The following is a 15,550-nucleotide window of genomic DNA, read 5'->3' on the forward strand; positions in this document are numbered from 1 at the left end:
TTCTTGGGGTTGTATAGTGATATGTAATTGCTGTTTTAATTTCCATTTCTCTGATGAGTAATAATATTTAACATATTTTCTTCTGTTTTTTGGCTGTATCAATACCTTCCTTGGTGAAATGTCTCTAAAGTCCTTGTCTTACTTTTTAATTCTTTACTACTGATTTATATGAGTTCTTTATGTATTTTAGATGGGACTTCTTTATTGTATCTCTATATTGTCTATATCTTCTCCCAGTGAAATTTTGTCTTTCATTCTACTATGGTGCTTTTGTTTAGAATTCTCATAGTATTGAACAAATACGTTCTTTTTAGTTACCAATATTTTAAATACTAGGAGATTTATATAACATATCTGGATTTCAGGATATTTTTAAAATACTGTAAGACTTCTGAAACATCCTGCTTGAGATTCATATACTTACGACTCATTAGGAGCTGCCCACATGAGATGCCCACCATGCTCTCTGTTTTCTATACAACACAATCATGGGTTCGCGTTACCAGCCTAGTCCAATAGGAACCCAGTATGGGACCCTGCTCTGAGATAGTCTCCTTTTTTAAGTCTGAGTTCTGCTAACCAGACCTCTTTGGATTAAACAGACTTAATCAGTATGAGGGATAACACATGTCTTTTGGGGATCACATACTTAATAATGTCAAACTTCTCTGGCCACCAAATATAAATACTTTAGTGCAATAAGTACATACTTTCTACAATAGTTTCTTTTCAAGAATCAGAATACAATGCACAGAATTGGGAGAAGCTAAGAGTTCAAAAGGTGTTTAATAATAGTGGAATTATTTCAGTTTAAGTAGTGGAATTAGTGGAATTTGACCAAATGTGTCTTAGAATGCAGACCTAAGAAACCTAAAATATTGCAACCCAAATTTCAGAATTCTCTCGTGTGTGTATGTGTGTGTGTATGTACATATACATGTATACTCATATGGAAAAAAATCTTAACTGTACTTATCAGGAGGTTAAAACATAAAACACGTATTCATTCCCTTCCCAATATCACTTAAGAGCTTCTGCATTGGCAAGGTACTCGTCTAGGTGTTAGAACCAGAGAGGGGACAAATAGAGGAGTTCCCCAGCTTTCAGAGTTGTCATTCAAGAATGAGAACTAATTGATACCTAGATACACAATAAAAATTTGAAAACATCTACAAGTTTAAGTGTTAAATTAGATTCTTATAGTAATCAAACTGTGGTATTGGTTGAAAGGGTAGACAAAGAGATCAACAGAACAGGCTAGAAAATACAGACATAGACCCGCGCAAATACGGTCAACTCATTTTGACAAAGAAGCAAGACAATTCAATTCTTTTCAAACAACTGGTGCAGGAACCAACTGGACATCGACATGCAAACCAGAAATATGACAGAAACCCCTTTCACAAAAGTTCACTTAAGATGGATCATGGACCATGATGTAAAGTGCCAAACCATAAGACTCCTGGAAAATGACATAGAAGAAATCCAGTTGACTTTAGGTTTGGTGGTGACTTTTAGGTACAACACTGAAAGCACAATCCATGAAAGAAAAAAATAAATTGGACGATATTAAAATTAATAACATTCTGCAAAAGATACTGTTAAAAAATGACAAGAAAAGCCACATATTTTTTAAGTATTTATTTTGAGAGAGAGGTGTGCTGAGTAGGGGAGGGGCAGAGAGATGGGGAGAGAGAGAGAATCCCGAGCAGACTCCTCACTGTCAGCACTGAGCCCGACGTCAGGCTTGAACACGAACTATGATATCATGACCTGAACCGAAATCAAGAATCCGACACTCAACCGACTGAGCCACCCAGGCACCCCAAAAAGCCACACACTGGGAGGGAAAACATTTGTAAACATATATCTGATAAGGAGAAGTATCCAAAATATACAAAGAATTCTTAGAACTTGACAATAAGAAAAAAGCAACCCGATTAAAAAAAATGGGGAGATGATATAAATAGACTCCTAACCAAGAAGATATACAGATGGCAAATAAGCATAAGGGAAAGATGCTCAACATTGTATGTCATTAGAGAATTGCAAATTAAAACAATCGTGAAATACTACCACATACCTGTCAGAGTGGCTAAAACACAAAACGATTGACAATACCGAATGCCGGTGAGGACGTGGAGTACCACAACCTGTCATCTGTTGTTGGTGGCAGTGCTAGATGGTGCAGTCACCCTGGAAGAACGGTTGGTGCAGTTTCTCCCAAATGGAACATAAGATCCAAGCAGTTGCAGCTCTTGGTGTTTACTCGAAAGAGCTGTGAAGCTATTTCCACACAGAAACCCGCACATGAATGTTTATGGCGGCTTGATTCATAATTGCCTAAACCTGGAAGCAACCAAGACGTCCTTCAATAGGTGATGGATAAACAGACTGTGGCACATCTGTACAAGGTGTATTAGTCTCCTCAAACTGCTAGAACAAAGTACAACAAACTGGGTTGCTTTAACAGGAATTGTCCCACAGTCCCGAAGCCTGGAAGTTTGAAATCAAGATGTTGGCCTGATTGGTTACCTCGGAGGGCTGGGAGGGAGAATCTGCTCCATATGTCTGTCCTTGCTGGTGGTGTGCTGGTGATCTTTTGCATTCTTTGGCTTGTGGAGGCATAATTCCAGTCTTCACATGGCAATCTCCCTGTGCCTCTGTCTCTGTGTCCACATTTCCCCTTTTTAATAAGAGCACAGTAATATTGTAGTGGGGCCCACCCTGATGATCTCATGCTAACCTGATCATCTCCCAAGACCCGATTTCCACATAAGGTCACATTCACAGGGCATCAGGACTTTAGTATTTGGGGGGAGAGGTACCATTCAATTCATACTGGAATACTGTTAAAATATTCCATTCCAGCAATAAAAAGCAATAAGATAGGAAATGATCTGTGTTTTAAAAATATCACTGTGGTTGTTGGGTGCAGAGAATCTACTATGTATGAAAGCAACATGGAAGCAGGGAGATTGGTTAGGAGGTTGCTGCAATAGTCCAAGCAAGAGGTGATGAGGATCTGGACTAAGGTTGGACAGCAGATATGAAAATAAGGAGATCAATTTGAGATGTGTTTGATAAAGGTAATGGAAGGAAGGGATTCTCATTCTTTCAACCATCTGTGATACAGCCATGAATCTGGAAATACATGGAAATGTCAAATTGATCATAGGCTGAAATCCATGCCCTTTGTTCTTCAGATCTCCTTCCATGAAATGAAAACTCATCAGATCAATATTACTTTATTATAAATGGGCCTTGCAAGACTGCACATAATGTTTGTTGTAATAGAATTTGACCTGTATCTAAAATTCCTTTACCATAGGATTATTTTAAAGTGTTTTCCTTTCCTTTCACTTCCTCTGAAAATTTTTAATTACTGAAGTTAGAAAGTGCCTCGTTTAGCAAAGAGAGAATACAACTGAGCAACTTTGTGTCTGTAGCACCCCTGTGAATAAAATCACATAGGTTTCTATTAATTAGATTGGGCAAACCACATCTATAATACAGGCCAGCAATGATGGGGAGTTGTTGAATATGATGGCATCACACAGATAGATATCAATCACAACCTGGCAAGGAATAGAAGGCAATTGTTTTTGTGATTGTTGTTTATTTTAAAAACTATTCTTAAAATTGGCTGAGAATAACAAATGTGTCAATTTTTGCCTTGACATTTTAAGATGGATGACAAAATTAGAAAGCAAAGAACAGAACAACCATAATTGACTTAAAATATGGCAAACAACAGAACTGGTATCATTCATTTTATTATTATTTTTTAAATGTTTATTTTTGAGAGAGAGAGTGTGAGCAGGGGAGGGCAGAGAGACAGGGAGACACAGAATATGAAGCAGGCTCCAGGCTCTGAGCCATCAGTACAGAGCTTGATGCAGGGCTCAAACCCAAGAGATCATGACTTGAGCCGAAGTTGGATGCTTAACAGACTGGGCCACCCGGGTGCCCGGGTATCATTCATTTTAAAGAAGAAAGACCGCAAAAATTAAATAATTTTAAAGAAATTTAGGGAAATTACTACAGTCTTTGAAATACTACTATAAAAAGGGATTACTTTGTTTCCTATGGGAAAACTCAAATGCACATAGGAGAACAGTCAAATGAACTAGAATATCAGGATAGCTAACAAATACTTTGAATAAAAAAATCATACAATAAGATGGTATATGTGAATTGTATACTTTTTTTAAATATGAAATTTATTGTCAAATTGGTTTCCATAGAACACCCAGTGCTCATCCCAAAAGGTGCCCTCCTCAATGCCCATCACCCACTTTCCCCTCCCTCCCACCTCCCATCAACCCTCAGTTTATTCTCAGTTTTTCACAGTCTCTTATGGTTTGCCTGCTTCCCTCTCTGTAACTTTTTTTCCCCCTTCCCTTCCCCCATGGTCTTCTGTTAAGTTTCTCAGGATCCAGGTAAGAGTGAAAACATAGGGTATCTGTCTTTCTCTGTATGACTTATTTCACTTAGCCTAACACTCTCCAGTTCCATCCACGTTGCTACAAAAGGCCATATTTCATTCTTTCTCATTGCCAAATAGTTATACTTTTTGATCACTTGTCAGTTCTTTCATTTTAGGAGAGTATACCTGATTCTTAGTGATTAAACATTATTAGGAATTAAATTTGCCTAATTAAAAAGGGATAGTATCTTTGGAGTTGTTATTCACAGCATGTGACATCATTCATTTTTCTAGTCCATTCCAGGATGCTTACACTTATGTCCTCAATGCTTATTACATTTATGAAGAGTGAAATAGTAGTTATAGACTGAGCTGCACTATCTCCTTTTAAAATTTCACTTCATTCATTTTTTTGGCAAAGCTTTTGCCTGATTTTGAAATTTTTCTATTTACAAATACATTGTTTTCTTGGTATAGAATGTATCTACTGTCTATATATGACTAATATTACTTACTCTCAGCTTCAGGAAACATTTCACAGCTCTAAGTTCAATAAACACCACATTGTTAAGCACATCAGTCTTAATAGAAAGGAAAATGTGGTTATGTTGTATCTATTGTCACTGCTCTATTATTTTTTATTTCAGACATTCTTACCAACAAGATAGTTATAAAATAAACAATTCCTACAAGATTTATATTACACTATGTCAGTTTCAGTAGTTTTCAACTCGAAGTTCGCAAAGAATCGGCATTTTGCCTTATATAAGCGCTTTTATAAAGACTATCTGAAACATTTAAAATGAGAAATACATCTATGTGTTTAATAAAATATTAAGGATATAAACTATTGTAATAATGTGAACAAAAAGTCATCTTTATTGACTTGACTTTATACTTTATAAAAATTATATTAATTGGAATATATGTTTGCTTCAGAGTTTTATGAGTTGCCTCAATAGGAAAAACTGAATTACCTACTTTCTTTGACCTGTTTCTGTCATTTGTGAAAGGTCCTCAGGGTCAACCAGGATGCTAGTGGAGCACTGTGCGAGACGGAAGAGGGAAAAAACTGGGGAGGTGACTGGGAGCATTAGCCTTAACCTTGCACTAATTACAGTGCTAAGGCAAGAAGGAAAGGAGCCCCCCCACCCGTTTATCTTTTCCCCAGCACAGACCTGGGCGAGTGGGGCGAGAGAGAACCGCACTAGGTCAGCGCGGGGTGGAAAGGGCACACCTCCTCCTGACTCCGGCAAGGCTTCCTTCTCATTTCAGAACACGTATCTGCACAGGTCATTTATTCTCCGTGCACCTCGCTCCCTTGTGGCTTCATTTACAGCAAATGATTTAACGTTCATTAAGAAACACCGCTGAGGGGCGATTGTTGAGGGTTGTGGACACGCAAACGTCCTGGACAGGTCCAAAGTATCTGCCTCCTTAAAGATACAGAAAGACTTGTAAGTGTTTGTAACTCTGGAGACACACACACACACACACACACACGCGCGCGAGTGCACGTTTCGTTTCTATTCCTTACATAAGTTTTCTATCTAAAACTTATTTCCTCCTGCATCCATCACCCTCAATCGCGCATCTAATCAATCTGCCTTATTTGGGGCTGCACGGCTCGTCCAAACAGCCAGCCGGCTGGGAAGCTGTTGATTCCGCCAACGCCGCCGGCAGCCGGAGCGCGGAAAAACGCTGAAGGCGAGCAGGCAGCCCAAGAGTGAAGGAAACGCTCTCCTCCTGCTCCTCTCCTCCGCCGCGGCTCTCCCCAGGCGCCCCGGGCTGGGGCCCGCAAACCCGGTGCAAAGTTGGCCCGGAGACCGCGCGGAGCGACCAGGGGGCTGGGGCGGCTGAAGGCAGGAAGCGGGCGCGGCGCGTCCCGCAGCCGCCGGGGCCTCGGGGGCGACACCGCGGCAGCTGTCACCTCCCCGCGCGGCCGCCCGGCGCGCCCTTCGCCCCCAGCCGACGGCTCTGAGCGGGGGCGCTGACTGCTCCCGCTCACAGGTCGCCGCGTCCCCACGTCCCGGGCCTCGCCCCAGCCCGCGCGCTGCCTCCTGCGACCCCGCCCCCGCCACTGCAGCGGGGGCAGCGGCTTGGCGCTCCTGGGGGCTGCCCGCGGCTCTCCCGCGCCGACTGCTGTTGCCGCCGCCCGGCGTCGCAGCCCCCTGCCCGCAGCCCAGCCCGCGGACGCCTCCCCCCACCCTCCCCACCCCGGCCAGGCGACCGGGACCCGCGCCGGAGCATCTCGAGGCGTGCACTGGGTGCGAAAGTGGGGGGCGGGAGGAAAGGGGGCGGGGGAGTTCCTGATTCCCTGGCGGACCCAGGAAGTTGTCCTTAAAAAAAAAAAAAAAAATTATATCGCCGGCCCGCGGTTGAGCAGCCGCCTCGTCAGAGCAGCATGTGGACTGGCTCGCCGGGTCCCCTAAGCGCTGTGTGGCTGCCGCTGCCGCCGCCGCCGTCAGAGCAGCCGCTGCCGGCAGCAGGAGCCCCGCGCGGGGCGAGGAGCGGGGACGCGCGGCCGCCGCGTCCCCTGCTTGTCGCTGGCCGCTTCTTCTCGAGAGGTGGCAGTCACTGTTGCTGCTGAGAAACCAGCCCGCATTTCCACGGCTGGGCGTCTGGTGCGGAGTTGAGACGCTGCGCCTCCTGCTTGGACCCACATGGCTTGTTACCTGGTCATCAGTTCGAGACATCTCAGCAATGGGCACTACCGGGGCATTAAAGGAGTCTTCCGAGGGCCCCTCTGCAAGAATGGATCTCCCTCTCCGGTAACCTGCTCACACGCGCGCGCACACACACACACAGACACACGTTGAAAATCAAGATAAACAAAAAGAGATATCGTCCTGGTACAATCAGTGGTTGGCGGATATCTACCTTACCCATAAGTATATTGTGTCTGTTTTTTACAGTTTATTGGTAGACTGTTACACAGGGAGGGGTGTGTGTTTACATGTGTATATATGTTCATCACAGTTATTAACATCTATAGTGCTGTGGATGCAAATATTTACTGAATGCAGTTAACTGCAGGGCTGTAAAGGTAGCTCTAGCGTGCTCTGTCAAGTTATGAATCTGCTGATTTGGGCAGTGTAGAAAGTTTGAGTGGCACTTTATAACCGTGCTTGGTGAAGTCATTAGTTGGGATTGGTTAAATAATGCTGCTGTTACTTTACAAGAAAATAAACTCTTTAAAGATTTCGCATCAGAGCACTGGCAAACGGAAAGGGTTTAGATGTTAAAATTTGCTTAAATCTAATGGTTGACTGTATACATTCTTTAAGGAAAGCCCAAGAGTCCTTTGTGGAAAGATGAAGTGGATACTTTGTGGTATTAGGTACAAATGTATTCATATGCCATTTGACTGATCGCTCAACTTAGTATACTATTCAATTTAGTTTACTATGTGATTTATTCATGTTTTTTTAAGAAACAATTTTGACCAGACTCTATGACTTCTGAGAGTCTTATTAATTTACTAATTAGTATGTATTATAGACAACTGTTTTACAGATTCAGATGTGTTTCAAAAAATGTCATGAAATATTAAAATTTTGGATTATTTATGTGACTAAGATCAAGTTTCTAGTTTAATACAAAAACCAGTATTTTAAGTCTGTCTGATATAACGAGTGAAAACTTAAGTTGCCTGATCTTTATTTATTTACTTTTTGTACTTTTCATCATGGTTTCATGCTTCATTAGCATGAGTTATTCAAAACTGCAATATATCTTTAAAACTTTTGATTAAGCACCATATGTGATTTGCATGAGAAATTTAAAATCAGAAAGTCCAAGTGCCCAGAGGTATCACTAAGTCCTAATTATGACAAACTATTGCCTCACATGTTTTTATGCACTGGAAGTGTGGGGTTATTGTAATCCCTCTGACTTCCTCAGTTACGCAGTACTGAATCAAAAGCATTAGATGGAATATACTGTTTATATTGGCACTTTCAAATAAACTCTTAGGGTTAGAGTGGTCTTGGAGAGTTTTAGTTGAATAAAGCCCACATTCAATCCTTCTGAGCAGCTGGTCGGAATCCTTTCTATTTTTAAAGATTCTCAGGATTGGAGTTTCTGCAGTCTCAGCAAACCACCTCAATGTTTAACAACCCACAGTGTCAGAATCTTCCTTATAGCAAACTTAAATATATCAAATTTTTCTTTAAGCTCATTTCATCTTGAAAACCTAGAATTTTCCACCTTTTATTATTTTCCAACGCTTCGATAATCTTTGTGGCTGTGTTCCAAAACCCTCTCTTTGATTATGGAGATCTGAACTGGGTAGTGTGTTATAGTATATGTATGCCTTAGTAGTTCACAGGATAAAGGAAGAATTATTTCCTAGTTCCTAGTGTTCAGTTCTATTGAAGTTGCTTTAGAATATGGTGTTAATCTTCCAAAATCTAAGGGGCTTGCAGAGGAAATTTCTGTCACATGGTCAGAAGGTGTCCTCCCTCCTCCACTATTGGTCATTCATCTCCCAGAAGTCTGATTGATGCCCCAGGGACTGGACACATGAGTGTGGACGTGACAAGACATCCCATAATCCACATGGCTCTGCTAGCTGACCAGGTGCTCACACTCACAGGACACTGTTCGTATTCGCTGCTGGGCTCATTTTTACTAAAATACTAATTCATTTACTTTTATCTAGGTGCTACACTTTGACTCATGGGATTGTTCTCTTCAATATTAACACATTTGAGTGTGCTTAAATTACATTTGCATGATTTAAAAATATGTTAGTCTGTATATGGGCTTCCTACAACTGATTTATTTTTTCTTCTTTTACATTTTACTATGGAATTTGAATGGCTTTTTCAAGGTTTCAGTAGTTTCTCACATGAGCTAGGCAGTGTGTGAAAAATTGATGTTCATTCCTTCTCTGTCATAGGCAGGTTTTTGAAAAAAGTCACTGCCTTCACATTACATGACACTTAGTCTTTCTTCCTAAATTAAAATAGGTCACTACCTTCTGGACCTTAGTCCCATGAGCACTTAAGTAAGAGTTTCCTAGTGTATAAGAGTGTATATTTGCCTTCTTTATTAATGAGTTGTGAAGCATGAAGCTAAAAACTGTGGTTATACGTCATTTTTTTTATATCGAGCAAACACACACCATAGTTAGTTTCAGGTTGACCTAAAATTTATTGATTTTTTTCATCAACATAAATATGAAACTCACAGATCCGTAAGATAGTCATTAATTTTTTTTCTTAAAACACATTTCTACTCTGACAATACCTTTTTTTTGTAGTTTGTTTTTCAAATTTAGTATAGTCTCAAATTGACCTCTACATCATTGACTTGGATTATTTCAACTCACTGAGATGCAGTTTATCTGGGACTCTGGACTGGGAAACCATTAGCTGATTTAACTCACTCTTACTAAGGTCTGCGATACTTCAACTTTGGTTCTTACTTTTCTAATCTAAGTGTCCCTCCTTTCTACTTTAATCCATATTTTCCTGTTTTAATAGAGCTCTTTAAAAGTAGCACATAACACAATTATCAAATGAGAATATTCTGTAATTTCATTACAGAAAGGAGCAAAGCCACAATTCCTTTCTGATGTAACAAGAATTTCTTCTGATCTATATCTATATATATCATCTATATCTATATCTATCTATATCTATATCTATATCTATCTATCTATCTATCTATCTATCTATCTATATCTATAATGCACACACACACACATACACACATATACTTGGATAATATGAATTTAATATAATTTAAATTTATTTTTAATAATAATATAACTTAATATGAATTGGTGTCTTCTAGATAGAATTATTCAGTTCTATATTTAAAGTAGTTATATACGTTTGTCATGTTCAAATCACATGTCTGTAGAATCTGAACATACGACATTAAACTGACCATATAAGGAAAATTATTATATTTATATACATTTTTATTTCGAAGGATTTCATTTAGAAAACATTGAATCATTACATCGAGTTCTTGTAGCAGATACTTAGTGGGATACTTGAGAAAGAAATAAAGCATTTTACCCCCAAACAATGTTCACAGATCAGCAAACTGAAAATCCTAGAGTAAAATTCAGCTCCTATCTTCAAAGTAAAAACATGCAAATGTCTTATCTGTTGCATCGAGACTTGATATGAAAAAAATAGCATACTGCTTTTCATCCTAATTAGAATGTGAATAATTGATTTTAGATAGTTTATGTTACTTTAAATGTAGGGATACATTAAAGAAAAGAAAAGAAAAATGACAGAGTATTACATAGTACTGTGTAGACCATTTAGTATGATGACATAGTACTTGATGGTAAAAGTCTCTGATTTTAGAAAATAAATTTGCATCCTCACAATTTAGAATATTTATCCCTAACCCTATCAGAACTTTGAAATAAAATGACTGAACGATGATTTTAAAAGATCCGTTTGAGATACATATGCACACACACACAGGTCTACACCCACACATGCACCTAGATACAGATACATTATTATTGGTGCTCAAACATAAGAAGTCACTATGCATTATGTTATAAAGTCTTTTACCATCATATATGTTAACTCTAAAACTTTGTTACAGTAATTGAAGTATTCATTAAGAAAACAATCTATAAGTGAATTCATTTTTTTTTGTGAACTTCCAAGTTCTTCTATCCCCATGCTTGAATTCAGTAAAACAAAAAATATTCTCTCTATAGTGTCAAAAATGTGTTTGAATCGGTTCTTAGTTATTTTTGTAGTGAAAAATATTGTCTTGGGGCACCTGGGTGGCTCAGTCGGTTAAGCATCAGACCTCGGCTCAGGTTTATGAGTTCTCTGGCTTATGAGTTCAAGCTCCACATTGGGGTTGGGTTCTGTGCTAACAACTCAGAGTCTGGAGCCTGCTTTTGATTCTGTGTCTCCCTCTTTCTCTGCCCCTCCCCTGCTCATGCTCTGTCTCTCTCTCCTTCAAAAATAAATAAACGTTAAAAAAATTGAAAAAAAAAAGAAAAATATTGTCTCAATTTAGATTTGAGTATGGTTTGTTACTTAATTTGTGTTTTTAACAGTATGACTCATTCAGGTTATCGATTGATTAAATATTAATAATATTTGTAGTTGTATATTTGATCCATGGTATATGTTTAGCATATTACCACTCTCTTGCAGCTTAGGGTGATACTTTTTAAGAAGTGTGTAACCTCCTTTCTTCTCATTGCCTTTTCAACCCTTCTTTTTTTCAACTAACTGATTTCAGAAACTTATAGTTGGCATTTATGCTTTCAAATATAAGTATCAACTTTCTAGGTCTTAAATGTGTGTCTATCTGACTTTAGAAAGCTTCCATAGTAAGAAGAATCAAATGAGAGTTTGAATGCTATAATTCATGACTTTTAGTAGATTATACTGTATTTATTTCATAGTTAAAATTTGATAGATCAAATACTTCAATTTCTTTCTTTTAGATATACAATTAAGATAACCTCGAATTTAAATTTCTACTCCATAATTTGGAAACAAAATAAAAGTAAAACATATTGGCATCATGTTTAGACTTAATGAAGGTGGAATTTAACATAGAACATAATCATTTGTAGTGGAAAGAGTAACTATGAAAATTTTGTTGTACAATGTGTAGGCACGATGATACATGTTTTTTATGTGTTATGTATTAACAAAGCTTGAAATGTAGGTAGGTTTTAGGCTGTATTGGGAGCAAGGAGCAGGAGTATATATATTTCGAATAACTTTATCAAGTCATTGACTTCAGTGTCAATTTGGTTTGTTCAAAATGCACATTGTCAGAATAATTCCTTAGCATATACATACATATTTTGTAGAAAGTACTTTGAAGCAAAATTGAAATAAAAATGCTACTTTGCTTGAAAATATCTTGGTTTTAACAAGTATACTTTTTCAGATAATCCTTATAAAATTGCAGGTGACAGCCTTTTGGAGATAGATATTATGAGTCAGGTTTACTTAGTGGATAAGGTGTGGAGAGAGAAATTAAATATTTGATATGTTTTCATGACAAGGTGTAGTTATAATGATGAAAGGAATATGCCAGTTCCCTACTTCCACAGTCTCTCTTGCATGGGAAGTACATGCTGAACTTGAAGAGAAATTCTGGAGAGTTGAATTACTTTATACCTTAGACAGTATTCTCACTTGTAACTAAGACCTTGTCAATTTATTGAAAACAAAAAATGCAAAAAGATATTATATGGCATATGAAATGAAAAAGGGCTTTTAGAAATATTTACTAATGTATGATCTTGCTTTTCCTGAGATGGACCCCTGATAACATGCTTTGAAGTAATGCCCTCTTTCACTCGAATTTGATACCTAAAATCTAAGCATATCTTTCTGAAAAACTGATAATATACTGTTCTTCACAGATAAAGACAGCTATTAGAGTTAGCTATTTTTTCTTTTCCTCTTTGGCTGGTAGGAAACTCAGAGAGAAATCTGTGGCTTAACAAAGCCATGGGAATTGATGATGGCATTCAAAGCAACATGATTTCTGCATCCTTGCTCATCTCCTATTCCCAGTTCAGCTTTCATTTTAATTTTATTTTCCATGGCTCTCATTCATTTAAATTTATATTCGATCATTTTCATGTATAAAGTTTCTTTCATATGACTTAGTTCTGTTGTGAGAGTAAGTCAGGCTATAAATAAATAATAAAATATAGAATACCTAAAGATAAGGATGCCACTCAGGATTTTGTACTGGTCATCCAGGCTTTGACCACGATTCATGGAATAGAGAACATTCATTTTGTTCATTTGTAACAAGCATAATTAGGGCTGCCAATTTTTTTGCTTTGACAATTGGCAAATTTCTCTTGGCAAATTTTATTTCACTTTAGTGTGGGTGTTAAGGCAGGATATAGTTTATTTTGAAACAGATACTGCCAGTTTTTTTTTTTTCCAAACAATCTTTCCCCCTCCCTGTTATTCCTCTTGTCCTTGATCCTTATTCCTTTTGTTAACATGATTATCAATTTTTTCAATATCTTTTTTGGTTTATGCACAAATGTTGGTGTATATGTCTAACTCCGGAGGTACAAACCCCTGCAAATGGTGAGCAGCATGCCATTTTGTCTGCTTCCCAGCCCAAGCAGACACGTTTCTTCTCTGTTCACCCTCCGCATTTAGAGCTTCCTGCCTATCTCCATTCAGAACTACCTCCCAGTGTTCTTCCCCTGCCCACCTTCCCACAGCTATTACTCAGCACTTGACTTGTCCTATCTACCTCCTGAGCAACAAATACAGTCAGTACCTCCCCCCACACACATGTATCCTTGCCAGATCTCCATTTTGCAATGAATAATTATATTCCCTAACATTTTTCTTGGCAAGCAAAGCCAAATGCGTTTCCTCTTTGTAGATGAAAATAAATATCATATTCTAAACAGAAAATAACCATTGGACCCCCTTTTTGAATGGTGGAGGGGCTGGAAGCCCTACTTAAGTCTGCCCTTCTTATTGATTTGCTTCATCAAAATGTGAAGTTGAAAGATACCCTGGTGGCCATATTAATTACATTCACATTATCTTTAAAATGTTCTAAGTCCCTGGATGGTATCGAAGAGTCTTCATGATCCAGTCCTTACCTGCATCTTTAGTTTTAACTCTGTTTCTCCACCTGATCCTATTATGCTCTAGCCTTACAGAACTACTCAGAGTTCTTGACTATGATAGGTGTTTCTAGACCTTTATGCCATTGCACATTCTGTTCCCTGTGGCACAAATCCTCTTTTTGCCTTCATTTGTTGGACCATGTCGTATATATTCTTTCAGAGCTAACTAAAGAGTTGGGTTCTCATGTGAGTTGACACTGAGTTCCCTACCATGAGTCAAATGTTTCTCTTTCAGGCTGCCATCACATCTATTGCTTACCTAGATTATTACTGAACTGTAGTTGTTTATTCGTCTCCATTTTGGCCATGGAATGTGAGACCTTTGGGGTCATGTCTGCTGTTATCCTTATATCCCCAGTACTAAGCACAGCTTCTGGTTTACTATTGATTTTAATAGAAAAAAAAAAGGATTTCAGTGGAAATTTAATTAGTGTAAACAGTTCCCTTTGGTCCTGCTTGTAGCTCCGTGAAGAAAACTTTTCCTTAGAGACTTTTTTCCCAAGTTAGTTAGTCAGAATCTTTTAGAATGCACACTGTTATACTGATGGATTAAGTGGTCACTGTTTTCATGGTAATGCTTCTCACTTTAACATCTACCAAGATCATTTGGTCAATTGCTTCGAGTATAATTTAATACTTCCTATTAATCCAAATTGCAGAGTGCTTTATTCCATGTAACCATTTCAGAACATTTTTGTTAAAGGCCACAAGAGACTGAAGATTGGCTATATGTGAATAGATGAAATTTGTACATGAGTTAGTTAAGCCATATTTTTCATTGGCATATATTTAATAGCTTCTGGGAAATGAATTCAAGTTAGGAACTTGGTTATTCGCTTCCTATTTAGGAGTATATAATAAGGAGAAAAAACAGGGGTTCTTACACCTTTTCTTTCTTTCTCTGTCTCCTCTCTTCCTCCTTCTCTGTCTCCTTCCTCCCTTCTTCTCTTCCTCCCTTCCTTCTTTCCATCCTTCCTTCCACCTTCTTCTCCTCCTCCTCATCCTTCTCTCTCTCTTTCTATCTCTGTCATTTTTTCTTTCTTTTGAAAGAGACAATAATTCTTTGATCACTGGTCACCATAGCCCTTGAGGAAGTACCATCCTGGAGCAGCCACAGGGTGGTTTTTGCATAGTTGCCAATACTTTCCCATTGCTTGAACTTACTAGTCACACACTCTCCAACAACTTTGTTGTTTCTTGGATCAGCCAAGATGTGGCCACTGTCAATAAGAGAAGCTTGGACTTCTTCTAAACAATGAATTTTAGCTGAAATATCCAGCCATCTATTATGGAGATACAGAGAGATAGTAATACTATATGGAATGGAAAGAATCCGGTTTCCTGTAGTCTCAGTTTCTTTATACAAATAAACTTTACACACTTGTTAACAGATATTTGATTTCTTTGCCTCATTTGTAGGATATTAGTATTGGAAGGACCCTTAGCAATCTAGTTTAATCTCCCAGTATAAATTTTTAAATATATCACGA

At 38.4% G+C, this 15,550-nt stretch overlaps 1 protein-coding gene across 1 annotated transcript in view; it reads left to right on the forward strand.

The window, feature by feature from the left end:
- Window positions 1–7,054: 7,054 nt before the first annotated feature.
- ZNF804B (zinc finger protein 804B) overlaps window positions 7,055–15,550 on the forward strand; it is a 511,823-nt gene continuing 503,327 nt past the window's right edge. Inside the window, exon 1 of the mRNA XM_030307906.1 lies at window positions 7,055–7,200. Within this exon, the coding sequence (XP_030163766.1) occupies window positions 7,093–7,200 (108 nt within the window). The 5' untranslated portion in view covers window positions 7,055–7,092. The remainder of the gene's footprint in view (window positions 7,201–15,550) is intronic.

Source organism: Lynx canadensis, chromosome A2 (assembly GCF_007474595.2).
Source record: "Lynx canadensis isolate LIC74 chromosome A2, mLynCan4.pri.v2, whole genome shotgun sequence".
Lineage (NCBI taxonomy): Eukaryota > Metazoa > Chordata > Mammalia > Carnivora > Felidae > Lynx > Lynx canadensis.